A 21,611-nucleotide genomic window follows, 5' to 3' on the forward strand; every position below is an offset into this window, starting at 1 on the left:
GGGAAGAGGCGATAAGCCACTGAACAAATCCCAGCGAAAGGTCGAATGGTTTCGGAAACCGGTAGGAGGCGGCTCACTGGTTTTGACATCTTTTTCTCGGCTGTGGTGGGAACTTATCAGACCTGATAGCCGGCGCTGAAGGAACATTTTCAAGCGTTTGAGAATTCTAGCGAATTTATATTCCAACAACAGTCAGGGTTTGAGAAAGTGAAAGTGGATGGCCTTCAATGGAAGAATTTGGAAATCTATGGACTTTGCCATTTTTAGGTACATTTTTTTGCGAACAAAACGAAAAAACACGGACGTATTTCGCCTTGCAATTAGATATCATTCGTTACCCAAAAGATCGATGTTCAAGCCTGCTTTTGGCATCAATGACCATTAAGAAAAACAGGAAGTGGGTTATATCTATGGTATAACCGCAAGGGTGACGTAGGACTATCGTTGATTTAGAGATCATTTGTTTGAAGTTGAATCTAAATCCATTCTGAATGAATGAATAAATGAATATTTAGGGGACTTCGAAAATGAGAGCGTTACGTTGGAGGCACAAGGTTTTATGCATCCAATATAGGATACGAAAAACCTTGTTCTGAAGAATAATCTTCAGAAGCTTTCCTGCTAACTGTACTTGATTGACAAATCACAAACCCAAATGTATTATATGGACATTTTATGGATAGAAAACATTAAAATAAACTCTTTCGCTTGAATGTAATTTTCAATTCCAAGGGGAACTGGCAGATTATTTTCCAGCAACGATTAGATATTTCCACATTTTCCTCGATACTGGAAGCCCACCAGTGGTTAATGCTAATTCGATAACCACCTGTTAATAGCACTTGATTGAAACATATTTGGTCACAGTGTTACATGGATAGAAAACATTCAAATAAACTCTTTCACATGAATGTATTTTTAAATTCCCAGAGGAACTGGCAGAATATTTTCCGGATCTTTCTCGATGCTGAATGGCATCCAAACGGAAAGAATTCCGTGCGTGTATGTGTGTGTGTAGCGGCTGCTTCAATGGTCACCTTCTCTTCTCCTGAAGGATCGGCTTCTCTGTGCTCCCTCACGGTTTCAAACAAACTGCTTGTGTTTCAGGGCAGATCTCGATCCTTCGCCGTCCAGCACCCTCAGCAACGATGTTGTCTTGTCGATGTCCTCACGAAAAATGGATGTGTCTCACCACCAGTATATCGCTTAAGTATGCTTTTTGTGTGTGATTGAATCGAGAGAAGGTGTGGTTTACGATGGCAATTTGGAAGGCAAGCTAGAGGGGAATGAACTCTCTGAGCTCGGAACTTTCGGCGACTGAGCAATAATCGATTGCGGGCGCATACAATATTGGATACGGAAATATCCTACTACTGATGGGGAAGAATAATCTTCAGAAGCTTTCCTGCTAATTACACTTGGTTGAAAAATTACAAAATCAAATGTATTTGATCGCGGTTAGAAAACATTAAAATAAACTCTTTCACATGAATGTATTTTTGAATTCCCAGAGGAACTGGTAGATTATTTTCCAGAAATGATTAGATCTTTCCGGAACTTTCTCGATGCTGAATGGCATCCAAACGCGTGTATGTGTGTGTAGCGATGTCTTCCCGGGAACCGTTTGTGGCATCACTCTCCTCCTGATGGATTGACACCGTTCATCCGCGCTTTCATGATAAACGAAGAGCTTCACCACAACAGCGACAACATGCTCCAATCGCTGTTCAATTAGAACTGAGTGGATTTCCGAGCGGCGCTCGCTTATATACCGATTGGTGATTTCAATAGCCTGTTTTGAAAGCAATTTTAAGACTATTGAAACAAGTTTTTGGATTAAAAAGTAACAAGTATAGAACGCGTAGACGTTTTATCTTTCAAATGAAGTGTTTATCATACCATTTCGTTCAGTTGTTTAGGAGCTATTAACGCTCAAAATCTCGGTCTCCGGCGTAACGCTTTCGTTTCCGAAACTTTGATTTTACACCCCGGTATAGAAATGAAAGACGTAGTCCTACGTCAAAACATTACATTCTCAACCGGTATAACCAATGAATTCTGATAGTTGAACCAGTAATGCAAATCATCAAATCATTCATTTGAATCCGGAAGAGCAATTAAATCATCCTTGACGAATATCGCGGACTCATAATCTGGCAAATGGGCATGTTTCATTGATACGGATCTCTTCTCACCGTATCCCTTCCATTCGATTGCATAACTGCTTCTTCATTCAAGCCGCTTGCCGTGCTATTCTTCAAGATCTTCTTTTGTGCCTTACAATTGAAGTAGTGACCAAGACTTAACCATTGCGAACCGCTCACGAGTTTTCTCGTTTTTCGCGTTTCGTCTGTTCCGGATGGATCACGAAATAACCCGTGTTTTCTACACTTGATCAGGGCTCTCCATAGTCATAGTCAACTGAGTATAGTCAGCTGACTATCTGACTGACTATATGCGTATTCAGTATGTAATGACTTTTGGCTTCTTCACACAGTTTCTCCGCCAAAACGACTAAACAGTCAGTCGGGCGTTTAGTCGCTATCTCCCTCTACCGACTCGACTATATCATTTCATTCTTCCCAGTCAAATTGTCCTCATTGCATTTTTAAGTGAGTTCCCCCAAAACGAATTCGTTCCTCTCTTTCTCTCTCTCTCCCATGTATCTAAGTTCGTTGGTTTGAGTTCACGATGGGTAGACAATAAACCGTCCAACTTCTTTTTTGCATCAGAAATCATGTTTTCGTTCCTCTATATATGGACAAAAAAAAAGATTGCGTACGCGGGTAACAATTTTGTTCCTCGGGGGGTAGAAATGTGGATTGAAGTCAGTTGAATGAAGAGGCAGATTTGTATTCATTAGTCGAGTCAGTTAAAATAACCACTGACTGGACTAGTTCACCAGTCATTCTCACTAGTCAACGCTAGTCAATTCATTTTCTAGTCAAGTCACTTTTTGTTGTGAGTGACTTCCGAAGCAGTTCTAGTCGAAGCGAAGCTACTGAGTGTAGAGTCGGTCTTCATTTTTCACCTTCGAAGATTTCGGGCCCTGCACTCGATGGTTAAATACTTGGTTTGCCAAGAATCTAACAAGGCCTACCGATGGCTGGCCTTCGTCTCATCCACACCGAAGGAAACGATCTCATTCGTAGAATCCGAACAAATGAAGCATTCAAGTTTGCCCCAAAACGTGCGATCCTTAATGTGTTAATACAGGGTGGACTCGATTACCATATTGTCTCATTCTTTGAAGTATAAGCTTCATTTTGACATCTTTTACAGGTATTGATACAGCCTATAATTTATAATATTAGACATTTGAAAAAAAGTGACAGTCAAAACCAACGATAAAATGTTTGCGTTAAAAAAATCCAAAAAAAAAACAAGCATCGTTCATTTTTCTGTTTTTGTAGTTGTTTCAACTATTTTGTTTGTTGTTTTCATGTTTGTTGCTAGAGAATGTATCAACCTACAATAAATGGGTGAAAAATTATATTTTATGCTGAAATCTTCATTAAAATTAGTAACTCTACTTCAGTTGGGAATATGTATCAAGTTTCTACGCGCATGATTCAAATTCCGAACACTTTATTTTTAAATGTGAATTTACTGAACTTTAATGTTATAAATAATTTAATATTCAAAAATCTGACATGCTTTGGGTTATAGACCGAGAAGAAGAAGAGAGCTCCACGTAAATCGAAGCTCTCTGAACGGGATCAGCGGGAAATAGTTGGAACACCTTCGAATACCGAAACGAAACTAGTAAAAGGTCCTTACTTCAAGAGAGCTAACAATGTTAAAGCTTCTAATCTCACATCGCGTGAGTACGCGTGAGCTAACATGAACCGACAGTGGGACAGAATAGATTTTGCCATATGCCATAACGGAAAGATCTTCAATGTAAGACGACATTTTTTTACTATTATCTTGCTAGGTTATCTTCAGTAACGAAAAAAAAATTCAATTTGAATGGTCCTGATGGTTTCAACGGGTACTGACATGATTTACGCATAAGGAACGGTATGTTTCAACCAGGAAATTTGGTGGAGGCTCAAAATAAATTTTCACATCCTTCAAAATGAACAGCAAGGATTACATATATGCTCTGGAATCCTCTCCTACCGTTTTTTACGTAGATATCGTCGCAAAAAAAATCACATTTCAGCAAGACAATGGGCTTGATCACGAAAAAGAAAGTTATTTTAAAAATTAAAATTATTTTTTCTCAAAAACGCATTTTTTAAATTCCCAAAAATATATATATGAATAGCCCTTCAAATTTCCAACAAGTCGTTCATACATCAGAAGATGGGCACTTTTACAGGGAAAAAGTTTTTCTAACAACTTTTTTATTTTTTCTTTCAAAAAAATACGACTCATCCTAATTTTGTTTAAAGTCAAGATAGCGATGGGGGTCTCCGTAGCCACATTGGTTGCGCGTTCGCTTAGTAAGCGATCGATCGTGAGTTCAAAACTCAGGACCCTCATTGACCATCTTTGTGTTGTTACAGAATAGCTACGTCCACGCAACAATCATCAGCGACGGAGATCGATCCATGGTCGAAATAAGATCGATTCATCCATACCACTGCTCTGCTCTGCAAGACACATCGGGCTGCTGTTCTATAAATAACTCAACAATGATCAATCAACTTTCTCCGCTGTCCGGTGGTCCAACTGGATAATGGAAGAACAGAAAGAATACTCTTACGCCTAAATGGCTACTGTGTGAATGTACCATATGTAATGGTATAGAAGGAATACTGGCGAACGGCAACTGTGTAATGTGCTAATTATAGATATGATAACCATGTGACATGTACACGATTAAAATTCGGCTCTGTTACAGCTAAAATGCTAATGAGCCTTAAATAAATAAATGGGATAAAAAAAAGATAGCGATATAGTGTATTCGACAAAGTTTTAGATCTCATTAGAATATGAACTTTTGTCGAAGACGTCAACTTTCTGTCTGTTATAGTTTATGGAATATAAGTCATTTTTGTATGAAGACTCTTGAAAAAAAATGTTTTGCTCGTAACATTTTTGTGTGTAAATTCTCACGTTTGCATGTTTCTAAATAGAGACAAGTTAGCAGAGCATGTAAATTGCGATAATTTATACATAAAAATGTTACGAATTAAACATTAATAGTATATTTTCAAAGAAATAAAGTTGTTCGAAAAACGTGCCCATCATCCGATGTATGGAAAACTTTTTGGAAATTTCAAGGGCTATTTATATCTATTTTTTTAAAGAAATTTTTTGGAAAAAAAATTTCATTGAAAAAAAAATTTAGAAAATTAAAATTCATTTTTCTCGAAAAACATATGCTTTTAAAATTCTGAAAGAAATTGGTATAAATAGTCCTTAAAATTTCCAAAAAATTTCCCATACATCGGACGATGGGCACATTTGCATGGAAAACGTTTTTCGAACAACACCTTTTTCATGTTTTTCTTTGAAAAAATGCTATTAATGTTCAATTCGTAACACTTTTTTGTATAAATTATCACATTTTAAATGCTCTGCTAACTTTTCTCTATTTAGAAACATGGCAAGAACATGTGAAACGTGAGAATTTACACAGAAAATTGTTACGAGCAAAAAATTTTTTTTTTTTTCAGGAGTCTTCATACAAAAATGACATATATTCCAAAAACTATAAAAGATAGAAAGTTGATGTCTTCGACAAAAGTTTATATTTTAACAAGATCTAAAACTTTGTCGAATACACTATATCGCTATCTTGACTTTAAACGAAATTAGGATAAGTTGTATTTTTTTCAAAGAAAACAGTAAAAAGTTGTTCGAAAAACTTTTTCCCTGTAAAAGTGCGTATCTTCCGATGTATGGACAACTTGTTGGAAATTGTAAGAGCTATTCATATATATATTTTTGGGAATTTTAAAAAACACATTTTTGAGAAAAATGAATTTATAATTTTTGAAATAAGTTTTTTGTCAGCGAAATTTTTTTCCAAAATTTTTGTGGTAATATTTTGCGAAAATTTGAACAATTTCCTACATTCACCCTTTGACAACAATTTTGTAGGTATCATAGTCTTTAAGTTATATATTTTTGTAAAAAATTAAGAGAAAAAAATTTGGCTTTTTCAAAAAGTAGTCTAATTGTTTTTCGAATATTTCAAGTATGCAAAGTTACTTAAATGATCCTTGTCTTTACACCCACAACGTTTCAGTACTATCTGAGATGGTGCTGCCAACTCCTAAGACGAGTTGGCATGAAATTCGTCATATAGTATTGCTGTACGAATTTTAAAACGCGTTTTTCTCGAAACCATGTTATTTCAACTGGTGGTATCGATATCTCAGGATCTACTCGACCGATTCGACTGAAATTTTTTATCAGCATGTAAAAATGAATTATCTAAGACGTTACATAGCAGTTTTTTAGATATCTAATTTTTTAGATTTTTTAAAAATCGCTATTTAGAGAGATACCACCAGCAAGGTACCGATTTTCAGACAGCATCTACGCATCCAGCTGTCAACAGCGTCATAATCATTATTCGTGCACTCAGAAATGGAAAATACATCTTCAAATATACCTTAAATAATAACCAAAATACACGAACACTTCACTTTAAACATCGTAACGTCGGAAAAAAAATCAAACGAAAATTTATTATTTTCCGACCTTCCAGACAGGGGTCCCCCCTTAATCTTTTTGTGTCACGGACAGTTACGTGTTGAAATAAACTCCGTGAAGTGAAAGTTTTCATTCCCGTTTATAAGAGACATGTCGCTTGCATAATTTCAGGCGTTTGAACGTTATGTCGGTTGCATAATTTCGAACGTTTGAACGTTACGTAGGTAAAATTAATACAGTGTATGAGATAATTTTCCATTTAACTAAACGTATGTTTTAGAATGACAAGTTTGCGATTATACGTCGATAATTCGGTATTTCAATGCCAACTATTCGGGATCATCCCATGATTCATTTGTTTGGTGCGTTAGTTCGCTGAATCAAATGCTGGTTCAAAGATCAGGAGGATTACTTGGTTGCTCGGGAATAATCTAGTTGTTGAACATATGAGAATGTTATATTATTTTCTCTTTCTATAAATTACTCTAGAGGTAAAACATGACTATTACGTTTAATAATCGACATCTCGCATGCTATTGTTCTTAACTCTATCTTACTCACTTGAATAGTGAGAAATATTTAGTATAGGTCAAGGTTTGAATCATTTTCAGAAACGTTTCTACAGTTTTGATGAATAATATATTCTATGCCTCAGAACAAACCCGAATTATCCACCTCTCGATCAGTATAATCTGAGCTACTCCCATATGGCATTCTGAAATTTAATCCTCAGAAGCATCGTCGGTCAGAAGCATAATCTTCAAATGAAACTGACTGGTTTCAAAGAATTTTCCAAAAGCCAAAAGTGATTCAGATTTTCTTTAGACGGATATCAAAATCATGGAAAAAAAACTAGAGAAGAATTTGAAAATAGTACCTTGTGAATGCTTTGCGATGATAGACTAGTTTTCCTTGTTTGAAATTTATTATCACTTTTAAATATTCTTTCATTCAAAGTATATCTTCAAAACAATACCGCTGAAAATATCTATTACGTAAAAAGGAAAAACAAAAACAATGGCCTTATTCGTTATAATGATCGTCCTGATTCGGGTCTGGTCCACCAATTGTGAATGTTAGAATTACAAAAACCAGTTCTGCAATGTTGGAAAAACTTTACAGTTATTATCTTATATTTAAAAAATCAACAAATCAATATTATACATAATCAATCATAATGATCGTGTTTGGGCCAGTGGTCTCAATTGCCATTTTATGGTGTTACAACTCTCTCTCTTATGGCGGGTTTACATTAGGGAGATCTATAGCTATAGATGGATTTATTCACGTGAAAATAGGTGTAAACGGGTGAGAATAAATATGATACAATTATTCGAGGTATATAGATATTTCCTACGGGCCTAGAAGAGCTATATGTTTAGTCCTAATTAAGCCCAAATGACGCTCCTCATACCAGCAAAACAATGGATTAAGTATCAAAAACCTCACTTATTGGACTGGCTCTCTCGTTTTTCAAAAGTCTGTTGAAAATCTTTGGTGGATCCTTGTACGCAGAATCTACGCCGAGGGAAAATGGTACACCACGGTTGATGAGCTCAAGGCCGCAATTTCTTAGACATGGCAAAATATCGACGAATCGGTTCCGCAAATTTTGGTAAATACGAATTTTCCACATTATTAACCGAAATAGCAGTGTTACCATTTATTGAAATGTAAATCTGCCGATTATTTTGAATTTTTCATTGAAAATACTTATAAATTTAGAAATGGTCATATAGAAACGGTACAGCTGAAATTACCATATTCCTACTATAAATAAAACCGTGCGGGTCTGCGTGTGTGCGTGTGTTCGTTTGCGTATGTTCGGTTGCGTGTGCATGTGCGTGTTTGTGTGTTCGTGTGCGTGTATGGGAGTGTGTGTTTTGGTTGATTGATATATACAAAAACAGTGTGAGAGATGGAGCAGTCAGCAGATGCGATGTGTTTTTTGTGTGTGAGACTTTGCGCGTTCGCGTGTGTGCATGTGTTCGTTTGTGCGTGTATGTGATTGTGTGAACGTTTTTCTTTTTTTTTAGAGTAGAGAATAGAGAGTAGAGAGTAGAAAGTTGAGAGTAGAGAGTAGATAGAGTAGAGAGAGTACAGAGTAGACAGTAGAGATAGTAGAGAGTAAAGAGTAGAGAGAGTACAGAGTAGAGAGTAGAAAAAGTAGAAAGTAGAGAGTAGAGAGTAGAAAAAGTAGAAAGTAGAGAGTAGAGAGTAAAGAGTAGAGAGAGTACGGAGTAGAGAGAGTACAGAGTAGAGAGTAGAGAATATAGAGAGTAGAGAGAGTACAGAGTTGAGAGTAGAAAGTGTATAGATTAGACAGTAGAGATAATAGAGAGTAGAGAGTAAAGAGTAGAGAGAGTAGAGAAAGTAGAGAGAGTAGAGAAAGTAGAGTGAGTAGAAAGTAGAGAGAGTAGAGTGAATAGAGAGTAGAGAGAGTAGAGAGAGTACAGAGTAGAGAAAGTAGAGAGTAGAGAGAGTAGGCAGAGTAAGTAGAGTAGAGAGAATAGAGAGAGTACAGAGTAGAGAGTAGAGAGAGTAGAGTTGAATGTTAAAGTCAAATTGAAAGAGCAACAATTGATCGCAGAGAAAGTGTAGAAGTTTTAGACATAGAGACATTTGGAATACAAAAGAAACATTGAGTCTGTTCGAGTGCAACAGCAAAGCTATTCCAATAACTTAACTTATTGGGCCGCTAGTGAAGCCCAATAAACATGCGACTCTTTTGAACGAAATTGACGCATGTTTTATACGCTTGTACGAAAATATCTTGTTGAAATTCTAACTGTGTTACAACTTTTATGTTTTCACACTTCACGGTATACTTCGGAGTTTGATATAGATTTAGAGAATAAATATACGTGTGTTGGCTTCCAGATCACTAATAGTTATTGTTGAAGGTATCAATGATCACGGCAACACTGCTAACTAACTGTCAATGTGGTAGAAGTTTCTTTCCCTCACTCTGTGAATCATTTCGTTGCGTTAAGACGTTTATATTTTTCTTAATAAGAAACTATTATTATATTGTTAACTTTATCCGCATATTTCATTATTTACGCTGGAATCTATTGTACGAGCCCCAAAAGGTTATGGGCCCAGTGTAGAATAGTGAAAAACGTAATAAGTTTGTGAACATTTGAGCATTTTTTTTCCCGTTATCGAGAAGTAAGCCTTTTTGTTGCGAGTTGGCTAAAATGGCGGATGCTAGAGTGATAGTAGAAAAATTGAACAATGAGAATTTCGATACGTGGCGGTTTAAAATGGAACTACTTCTGTTTAAGGAAGGATTGTCGGAGTTTGTGACTAACCCCAAGCCTGAAATAACCGATGCGGCCTGGCTTTTGAACGACGGGAAAGCACGTGCCATGATCGGGTTGGCTGTTGAGGATAGTCAGCTAGTACACATCATCCGGAAGACAACCGCTAAGGCAATGTGGGTTTCTTTTAGAAATATTCACGAAGCAGCTTCACTTAGCAGCGCATTGTTTATTTTGAGGAAATTGTGTTCCTTACGACTACCTGAAGAAGGTAACCTTCCAGAGCATCTTAATTCAATGACGGCCCTTCAGAACCGCCTGGAAATGATGAACGAAGGGCTCAAGGATCGGCAATTCATGGCGTTGATGCTGTCTAGTCTTCCTCCGTCATACGGCACCCTCGTCAATGTCATCGAAAATCGCCCGGACGCCGAGCTTACAGTTGAATTTGTGAAAAGCAAACTTCGTGAAGAGTATCGGCGGCGTTTGGAATGCGGAAGCGGTATGAGTGACGAGAAAGTGTTAAAGACAGCCAGTGGTTATTCGAATACGACCGAAATGAAGAAGAAGAAAGGTGAGTGTTACCACTGTCATCAGGAAGGGCATTTCAGACGTGATTGCCCGAAGTTGGATAAAGCACGACATGTCCAGAAGAAAGATGCGAAGGTGAATCTTGCTGCGGAAGTTTCGACTGGTATCGAGATGTGTTTGGCTGTTATGGATACTTGTAGCACAGGTCGGTGGTATTTGGACTCCGGCGCCACATCTCATATGACAAACAACGCAAATCTTTTGTCCGGTATCGATCCTGCAAAGCAGCCGGAAATTTGTCTGGCGGATGGAACAAAAATTAAATCTGATGGTGCTCGAAACGGAAAGCTAGTATCTATGACTGGCAGTGGTGTGAAGATGACGGTTCAGCTGAAGGATGTGTACCATGTGCCAACACTTGCTGGTAATCTTCTCTCAGTAAGCAAAATTTGCGATCTGGGATACAACATTTCGTTTGACAGTGAGGGCTGCCAAGTCACGAAAAACGACGAAGTGATGTTGATTGGTGAAAGGAGCGGTGGTTTGTATCGCTTGAAACAGTTTCCGGAACAAGCTATGACTGTTGAAGTCGGACATTCAAAATTGTGTGAACATTTATGGCATCGACGCTTCGGCCATCGAGACTTTGACGCTGTGAATAAAATCGTACGTGATGATTTGGGATTTGGACTGAAAATGAGGAAATGCAGTGTTAAGTGTGTTTGTGAGATTTGCTGTCTAGGGAAAATGAGCCGTTTACCATTCCCTAAGAAATCGGAAAGTAAATCTTCTGCAGTAGGTGATCTTGTTTATTCGGATTTAGGAGGTCCGATGGAAGTTACGACGCCAGGCGGAAACAGGTTCTATATGACGATGGTGGACGACTACAGTAAATACACGATGATTTACCCTTTGAAGCCTAAATCTGAAGCTGCAGACAAGGTGAAAGAATATTGTGCTTTGTTGAAAACACAATTTGGGCATTTTCCAAAGGTGATCCGAACGGATGGTGGAGGGGAATTTTGTAATTTAGAATTGAGAAAGTTTTTTAGTGATAATGGTATCTTACATCAATTGACAGCCCCTTATTCACCTCAGCAGAATGGACGTGCAGAAAGGAAGAACAGATACGAAATGGAAATGGCCAGATACTTGCTAGCAGAAGCGGGGTTAGGTAAGCAGTACTGGGCAGAAGCCATTTTTTCCCCCTGTTGGATGTGAACCACTGCGTCCATTATTCTGAACTATTGTGGTATATCCCATTTTTTTTTGTACTCCGCTTCAAGCTTACCTACTACTTATTGATGAAGAAGTAGACTGAATGCTATAGCGAGATAGGTGCCAATCAGGAATACTCTGTTTGATAAATTTTATAATCCTGATCGGCGACGCAGACCAAATTTCCTTGGGCTCAAAAATAGCCTTATCAAGGTATTGCAGTCTGCGTCTAGTTAGAGCTCCACAATTACAGAGCAAATGTTCCGAGGTTTCACTTTCGGTATAACAAAAACGACAAATATCATCTTGCACTAAACCTATGTTTTTGAGATGGTATTTACTCGGACAGTGTCCTGTTATAAGGCCTGTGATTGTGCCTAAGTCTTTCTTATTAAGACTCAGCAATTGTTGAGTAATTTTAATACTCGGCGTGATAAATTTTTTGACTGGTTAAGTTGTACCGCCAACCAGTTGGCTAATACTTCCCGGTCTTCCCAGTTCTTCAGCTCACCTTTCAACACACAGTCAGATATTCCACAGAAAGGTTCTGGACCAGTGAAAGGTGAGCTTGAGCCGTTCCTGGCAAGTTCATCTGCTCGCTCGTTTCCCTCTATTCCACAATGGCCAGGAATCCAGTACAGTTGTACCGAACTTATCCGACTTAGTTGCCGTAAGAGGAGAATGCATTTCCAGACAATTTTTGAGGAGCATTTAAAAGCATTTAGAGCTTTAAGTGCCGCTTGACTGTCTGAGAATATGCAGATGTTAGCATGTCTATATTTTCTTTTAAGGCAGACATTTGAGCATTCTATTATCGCAGCTATTTCTGCTTGAAAAACTGTTGGCCAGTTTCCCATAGCTACAGAGATTTTTGTTCTGGGACCATACACTCCAGCACCTGTTCTGATTCCCATTTTTGACCCATCAGTGTAGAACATGATTGAACCGTTACGAACACTGGGACCGCCTTCATTCCATATTGAACGAGAAGGCTCGATTACACTGTATGGAATGTCGTAGTTAGTCCTAGGTTCCATCCAATCACTGTTCATCTCTGAGGATGGTCCTACGGGTAAGAGATTCAGGATGCTCAAGTGACCAATTTTGTCTCCGTCTAGTATTTTTTTCCATTGTTTAAGCTTTAGAGCGCTTTTCTTAGCCTCTAGCTGAACATGTTGGTTCAGAGGTAGCAAGTGAAGGATAGCCTCCAGTGCCTTCGAGGGTGTGCTTCGCATTGCTCCAGTAATTGCAATGCATGCTAGTCGTTGGAGTTTGTTCAGCTTTTTTGTAGCTACAGTCTCCTTGGTCTTTGGCCACCAGACTAATGAGGCATAGGTTATTCTGGGCCGCACAATGGCAGTGTAGACCCACATTACCATTTTTGGTTTAAGACCCCATGTTCTTCCTATCATTTTAGAACATGCCCATAGGGCTGTATTGGCCTTACTGATTATTGCATCTAAGTGTGCATTCCAGTTGAGTTTAGCATCTAGGATAACACCTAGATATTTCACTGAAGCGCTGCATTTTATTTCCACTCCCCCAAGATATACAGACTGCAGATGCTGTTTTTTCTTTTTGGTGAATGGAACAATTGTTGTTTTCGAGGGATTTATGCTCAGACCTTCTGTGGTACACCAATTTTGTGTTAGGTTTAAGGCCATCTGCATTCTACTCGATATCACGTCGTCGAACTTGCCTCGTATCATTATGACTAGATCATCGGCGAAGCCCACAATTTCAAAACCTTTTGCCTCTAAACTTGTCAGAAGGTCGTCAACTACTAGTGACCAAAGGAGAGGTGATAGAACGCCACCTTGTGGGCAACCTTTTGTTGCAATCACATAATTAGACGACCCGCCCAGCTCCGAGGTGATTTTTCTTTGTGTGAGCATGCCATGGATCCATTCGACTATACAGTTATCAAAGTGTCTTCTTCTCATTGCCTGTGCCATTGATAGATAAGAAGCATTATCAAAAGCACCTTCGATGTCAAGAAACGCACATAATGCGGTTTCTTTTGACAAGAGAGATTTTTCAATTTTTGTCACAAGCATGTGTAGTGCTGTTATTGTGGATTTGCCTGATTGGTAGGCAAACTGGTATTTGGATAGTGGGTGTTTGGACATGAATACAGACTTTATGTATTCATATAATACTTTTTCCATAGTTTTCAACAGTATTGATGATAAACTAATTGGTCTAAAAGCCTTTGGAAGTGATTTGTCGCGTTTTCCCGCTTTTGGGATGAAAACTACTTTCACAAGTCTCCATATCAAAGGAATGTGCTCTAGTATCAGACTTGCCTTAAAGATCTCGATTAGAGACGGAATTAGTTTTGATTCTCCATTTTGAATCAAGGCTGGAAAAATCCCGTCTGCACCTGCAGATTTGTAAGGTAGAAAGGATCTCACCGCGTTTGCTACTCTGGCCCTCGTGAAGACTAACCCAGCAACTATGTTAGCGACATCCTTTGCACTTTCGGGTCCTATGAGACGCCTTCGAGAGCATATTGTGTCGCCATTATAGCCAGGATTTGTGTCCGAGTGGACAGATGTAGATCCCGGAAAGTGAGTCTTCATCAGTAAGTCTAGTACTTCTGAGGGGGTTTTTGTGAACGAACCGTCGTCCTTTTTAAGCGATCCAAGCCCGTTCGAGTGGTCTTTTGCCAAAGTCTTGTTGAGTCTAGCAACGATTGGGGTATTTTCAATGCTTTCGCAGTTATATACCCAGGATTTTCGTTTAGATCGTCTCAGTTCTCTACTGTACTCAGTTAGGGCTCTCTTATATTGAGACCAGTCCGAGGTAATTTTTGCTCTGTTGAACAATTTACGCGCCGTTTTGCGAAGCCGTTCGAGCCTTTTATTCCACCAAGGAACGTTTCTTGTCGAAGAAACTTTTCTCAGTGGGCAATTACTGTTGTAGGCAGAGATTATCGTTTCATTTAATTCTTTTGTAGCTGATTCAATCTGTTGAATCGACCTTATTTTTGAGTTTAGAGTTTTAGACTCGAGTTCAAGTGCATACCGATCCCAATTGGTTTTTTTGGGATCTCGGTATTCTCTCTGAACTTCCATGCCACCATTCCATTCAAAAATAATGTGTCTATGATCAGACAAAGACGCCTCATCGGAAACGTGCCAGTTATGGATATTTTCTTGAATAGCCGGGCAGAAGCCATATGTGCAGCAAATTACCTACAAAATCGGCTGCCATCTTCAACGATCGAGAAGACTCCCTACAAAATGTGGCATGATAAGAAACCATCGTACAGCCACCTCAGAGTTTTTGGATGTGAGGCATTTGTTTGTGTACCAAAAGAAATGCGAAAGAAATTCGACATGAAAGCGGTAAAAATGATATTTATCGGGTATGCTGAAGGAAGGAAATCTTATCGTTTCTTAGACCCGAAAACAAACGAAGTTCGTATAAGTAGAGACGCGAAATTTATAGAGCCTATAGCGAGATCGTGCGAGAACATGGAGGTCGAGCCATTTGCTGACACTGATATAGCAGAGGAAATTCCAAATATTGAAACCATGACTATTGAAACTTCGTTGAACAAGCAGGCTGCTAATATAAATAATACTGATGAACCATCGGAAGAAAATTGCGCGACTGATCAACCACAAGAATAAGGATGCGATCTAGACGAGTCTATGTACGAGAATACGTCGGATGGAAGTGTTTCGTTCCATGGATTCGACGTTGAAGAAATTGGACGTCGTTCTACTAGAGGATGTAAAGGGATTCCACCAAAGAGACTTATCGAGGAAGCATTTACTGCAAACCGTTTACCTACGGAAGGTCATGAGGAACCGAGAACATTGCGAGAAGCATTGAGTCGAAACGATTGTGCTGAATGGAAAAGGGCTATGGAAGACGAGATAAAATCACATGCTGTCAATGGTACCTGGGAACTGGTGGCTATAGCCAGAAATACGGAGAAGATTACGATGAGATCTTCGCTCCTGTAACGAAGCATACCACCCTACGTACATTTTTGGCAGTTGCGAGCAAGCAAAAGTTGAAGCTCAAGCATTTTGATGTTAAGACTGCATACCTTTATGGACCACTGGATGAGAATTTGTACAAAAGCAGCCGCCCGGATTTGAGGTCAAGATTAGAGAGCACTATGTCTGTAAATTAGCCAAAAGCATTTACGGCTTGAAACAATCGGCGCGCTGCTGGAACCACAGACCACAGGCTGTATTGATTAGACTTGGTTTTGTTCAAGGTAAATATGATATGTGTCTGTCCACTAAAGTAGCCAATGGTAAACGTGTGTATTGCCTAGTGTATGTCGACGATATTCTGGTTGGATGTCCGTGTGTAGCAGAAATCGAATCAGTTCACCAATGCCTTAAGGAGGAGTTCGATATGACAGATCTTGGAGAAGTAAACTATTTCCTGGGTTTAGAAGTAAGCAAGTCGAATGGAAATTATGGAATCTCGTTGCAAGGATACATTGAGCGAGTAGCTGAACGTTTTGGATTGAGCAATGCTAAAGCAGCGAAAACACCAATGAAGGAAGATTATAGGAAAACATCGATCGAGAGTCCAACGTTCACTGATGTTTCCATATATAGAAGTCTAATCGGAGCTCTTCTTTACATCGCGGTTTGTGCAAGACCAGACATCGCAGTTTGTACATCCATACTGGGAAGGAGCGTTAGTGCTCCAACAGAGGCTGACTGGGTGGTAGCAAAACGTGTAGTACGCTATCTATTGGGCACGAAGAGTTATTGTCTGGAATACGGCGACGTAAACAGCAACTTGATCGGTTATTCAGACGCAGACTGGGCGGGTGACCAGAAATCCCGCAAATCTACAACAGGGTTGGTGTTTCTTCTCTCAGGAGGTGCTATTTCTTGGGCTAGCAGATTGCAAGGCAGCGTAACTCTATCTTCGATGGAGGCCGAGTACATGGCTCTTAGTGAAACCAGTCAAGAAGCAGTGTGGTTGTTGAACTTACTACGTGATCTTGGAGAACCTCACACCGGAGCACTAGCCATACTAGAGGATAATCAGAGCTGTATAAAATTAGTCGGATCTGAACGGGTAAGCCGTCGGTCGAAACATATTGACACGAGGCAATGTTACGTCAAGGAGCTATGTGATAACAAAGTTTTGCAATTGGAGTACTGTCCAACAGAGGAAATGATAGCTGACTTACTAGATGATGATGATGATGATGGTCCCGCCTCCTTCCCCTACAGAGGTTTGAGCAAGACGAGTTATCTAAAAGATAATTTTTTTTTTCAACATTGAAATCAGTTTAGCAAACATGAAAAACGAACTGATTTTATTTACAGATATAAGTTCAAAAAATTGCAATGTCCAAAAAAGCCAATACTCAGTCATGTCCGCCACAGAGCCGATACGGTCCCGACGAGGCCCTTGCAGCCAAGTGGTCCACCAGAGCACAAGTCCAACCGCCAGCCTTGTTTTAGATTGACTTTGAATACCCTCATTCAGAGAAATCGAGAAAATTTCCTTTACGAAAAATTCCTAGACCGGCACTTAAAATAACTTTCAATTTAATATCCTTTATATCTGTGTCTCGCGCGCGACGCTCAAACTTTTGTAGACTACTTTTATTTTTTTTTAAACTAATACAACTATAAGAACGACAAAATAAAAATAAAAATAGTCCATCATCACCAAGATCATGACAGACATAATAGAGATCAATACAAATTTAAAAAAGATGATTTAAAAAAAATTAAATAATCTACATAATATAATCCGTTCAAAAACTTCGTCAGATTCATTGAAAATATTGAAAACAAACTGCAAAAAAATTGTCCACATTAAATTATCCGTTCGTATAAAACTTCGTCAGTAAAGATCTTCGTCATAAAAATAAACAAAAACTCGTTCAGCTGTTAAGAGAACACAGCTTTTACATGTGAAATACAGTGCCTCTTAAATTCTGTAAGTGTTGTTGCGCATTTAATATGTCTTGGCATCGAGTTGAACACATTTATTCCTTTGAAGTACAACGAATTTTGTGAAGCACATGACAAGAAATTAGGTGTTCTTATCTCATTCGCGTTTCTAGTGTTATAACTATGAAAGTCACTTCCTCTTTCAACTCGATCACACAAATATCGAGGCAGCAAACCGTTAATTACTTTAAAAATGAACACCATAGTTAAATAAACAATTCTTTGCTTCACGGATAACCATTGCAGAGCGTCCAACATTAAAGATGAGGAAGTGAATCTGTTACATTTTAGTATCAACCGCATTATTTTGTTTTGCAAGCGCTGTAATCTCGATATTTGTGTGTCATTGGCTAAAAATAAAATGGAAGAGCAAAAGTCTAAATGAGGAGAGATGATTGATTTGTATAGCTGTATTTTGCTGCAAATAGTTAAATCGTTTTTCAATCGACATAAGATTCCATACTTCTTGGCAATTTTCTTGATGACATTGTCAATGTGAGTGTTGAACTTGAGTTTGTCATCAATAATCACGCCAAGATATTTAATGTCCCGAACTCGATCAATAGTCTCATTATCAATAACGATGGAGACGTTTTCATTTAAACGATTTCGCGAGATTACCATATATTTAGTTTTACTTATGTTCAATTTCAATTGCTTATACTTCAACCATCTACTTAAAGAATGTAAATCTCCATTCAAATGTAAAACGACCTGATCTAAATCATTAGCTGCAATGAATAACACAGTATCATCTGCAAAAAGATTGATATCACAAAATCGTAAAACTCTTCCCATGTCATTGATATACATAATAAATAAAAGGGGCCCTAATACACTTCCCTGAGGTACTCCAAGATTATTCCCTAGGGGATTCGAAATTGTATCATTAAAAATAGTCCGTTGAGTTCTGTCATTTAAATAGCTTTCGAACCATTTATATGCAGTACTCGTAAATCCAAAGCGCTTAATCGTGTTCAACAACAAGGGCCTAGAAATTGTTTCGAAAGCGCGTTTTAGATCCAAAAAAACAGCAATGATATTCTCTTTGCACTCTAGTTTCTCTTTCCATTTTGCTAATACCAAGTTCAATGCGGTTTCACAGGAATGACCTTCCCGATATCCCGATTGTTCTGGTATTAGCAAAGCATTGCAATTTAAATATTCCAGCAGCTGGCCTTTAACGACTACTTCTAATATTTTCTCTAGCGTGTGCAACATATTGATGGGACGAAACTCTTCGGCTTTAATCGTTCCAGCAACCTTTTGAATTGGAATTGTTAAAGATTCCTTCCACACCTTAGGCACATGCCCAGTTAGCAAAGATTTATTAATAAGGTCCAGCAAGATGTGATCGATGACATGAAAGCAATCTTGAATAACTCTAGCATTGACATTATCCTAACCATTGGGACCGATTAAGACCCGTAAGTTCACAAGAATGCTGGGTTTCGCCGGAGTTCGTGATAATTGAGGAGGAGTGTTGAAGGTATCAATGATCACGGCAACACTGCTAACTAACTGTCAATGTGGTAGAAGTTTCTTTCCCTCACTCTGTGAATCATTTCGTTGCGTTAAGACGTTTATATTTTTGCTTAATAAGAAACTATTATTATATTGTTAACTTAATCCGCATATTTCATTATTTACGCTGGAATCTATTGTACGAGCCCCAAAAGTTATGACCCTAATTTATTATTTATCTTCCGATACATTTGATCGTTAATTCGTATAACGGCTTATGGGATTGCCCATTTTACCGAGCGCATTAGGAACACCGGTAAGTATGCGGTACGCTACAACAACGAAACATATTCAAGGGGGCCTTATAGAAATTGGACAGAGTGTATACGAAATTTGAGAAAAAAAAAAGAAATCAAACTGTTTTTGGAAAGTGATTACAACTCAGAAAATCATTCGCTATCAATTCCCAGGATTCACCAGTACCCAGTTTACCAGAATCGCCTATTTCTGTTCATCCGAAATAAAATGTTACAAGAATACTCACTGTTTTCGTTCCGTTTATATACCGTTACCGTTTCGATTTCTTAGGCCAAGTTTCATCGGAAAATTTGTTCGCAGCAAGAAAAAAAAGCGTTCAATCCAATCCGCCTTAACACTTTCTCGGCCCACGTGAGACCTGTGTGTGATACAGACGCATTTCCAGGAAAACAGCGCCGCGTCCGCCGCCGTTGTCGCCTTGGCGACTTGCAGTGAATCATAAAATGTAAGTTGGCTATGTTAGCGAAAATATTCTTCCCTGCCTTCTTGGGTGCGGAGTGTCGCTTTCGCTGCCATGCGGTTCGCGTACGTGCCAGATTGCGGATAGCATAACGAGCCATTCTTCCTTTTGTGTGTTTTGAATTTGGGATTGAATTTGAATGTATCCGTGGATTTGTCGCCGATGCAAAATTTGCCCTAAATCAAGCGAAAATTTGCACATTTTTTCGTCCCACCATCATCATCATCACCCTCGCAGATGTGTGTCACAAACAAACGATGTTTTTGTTTGTTTGTTTGTTTGTTATTATTTGTATTATAGGCACTAACACGCTAACTAGTTTTTCACGAACACGCGCACACCTTCGAGAGCATCATGGAATGAAGTAAACATCTCCCCCCTTGATGGAGGTTTGAGGTAGTTGGAAACTTGTTTTTGTTCGTGTTGATGTTGCTTCCCTTGGCGGTGCTGGAGGTTTTTCTCACCTTCATACACTGGGGCGGAGTGCGCCTCTATCTCAGCGGCGGGGACCTAATTTCTGATAAATGATTTCATCCGATAAAATGTTGTTTGCAATTTCTGGAAGTTATCCGAGATCCATTCTCATTCGATGGCGTATCAGTTGGTGACTCTTTTCATTTATCCAAGAATATGTTCTAGATACCTATATACGCAACCCATATTCCCCTCCGACATCAATCAAAATCGGGATTTATAAAAAAAAATTCAAAACCTTGATTTGACTCACTTTCCTTCCGCTCATACTGAGATCAACGTTTCAAAAATAACCAACAACAAATCACACACATCGCCCCGTTTCCACGTTTCTCTTCCTCTCTAACTTCGTCACCATAAACACAGATCAGATTACTTTTATTCTTCCGTGCACTTCTGCCGTAAAGCTGAGCGTTTTTATATTTGCCTTTTAATTCATCCACTTTCCCCCCTACACACTCGTATACAACATGCAACCAAAAAAAAATTAAACCCATTCTTACCGATGGCGAGCATTTTCGCAACGCTTTTTTTCCACACGGTCATTTTCCCGAACTTATCTCGTGACAAACGCAACGGGAAATCTTATCAACCTCACAAAATACTGACTACAGTCGTCGTCTTCGTCACCGATGCACTCACTCAGTAGGCGAGAAAAATGCTATAATTATTAAAGTTTTTTTTTCCGCTTTCGCTTGCATCTGTATTCGCCTCTATTTCTTTTCTCACATTTTTTTTTTTCTCGTCTTCTTTATGTTTCACGGAACACAATCGCCGCTACCGCTGCTGAAACACTACTGCTAGCAACTCTCGGCAAAACGGTTACGCACGAGACGGCTACCATCGTCGCGGGGTTATGCCCGGCTGTTGCTCGTAGGAGTGAGCGAGCAGCATGATACAAACGTGTGTGTGCGCGCGGATGACACAGACGGAAAAAGCACTACGCAGCACAAAAATGAAAACACGCTCGAACAGCACCAAAGCAACACATCGAATGTTTACAGTTTTGCTTCGCGTAGCGCTTCCACCGAAGAGAGAGAACATAATGCTAGAGAGTTTCCAAAGCAAAGACTGGCGGACTGGCATTGCGTGTGGCAATTCGCGTTGACGGCGAACAAATCCGATTGTTTCAGTGTTGCCAATAAAAATAAATAGCGTTAAATTTGAATTGAACTTAGAAATCTAGAGCAACATGTCAAAAGTAAAGAGCGGCACAAAGAAGAGCACGACAACACGTGGAAAGACTTCCGAGGGCTTACACAGCAGCGAATAAAGAAAACACCTTTATGCTCTGGAAGTTCAACTTGTAGTGAGTTT

The 21,611-nt window shown here is 38.9% G+C and overlaps 1 protein-coding gene across 4 annotated transcripts in view; it reads right to left on the bottom strand.

Moving 5' to 3' along the window:
- Nucleotides 1-21,301, bottom strand: part of LOC129771659 (dedicator of cytokinesis protein 1) — an 85,090-nt gene extending 63,789 nt beyond the window's left edge. For 2 of the 4 annotated variants that reach the window (XM_055775562.1, XM_055775552.1), the window contains exon 1: nt 20,798-21,301. In XM_055775562.1, the coding sequence (XP_055631537.1) occupies nt 20,798-20,840 (43 nt within the window). In that variant the 5' untranslated portion in view covers nt 20,841-21,301. The remainder of the gene's footprint in view (nt 1-20,797) is intronic. The other 2 variants (XM_055775547.1, XM_055775540.1) reach the window with 1 other exon arrangement.
- Between the last annotated feature and the right edge of the window lie 310 nt (nt 21,302-21,611).

This window comes from Toxorhynchites rutilus, chromosome 1, assembly GCF_029784135.1.
Source record: "Toxorhynchites rutilus septentrionalis strain SRP chromosome 1, ASM2978413v1, whole genome shotgun sequence".
In the NCBI taxonomy this organism is placed as follows: domain Eukaryota; kingdom Metazoa; phylum Arthropoda; class Insecta; order Diptera; family Culicidae; genus Toxorhynchites; species Toxorhynchites rutilus.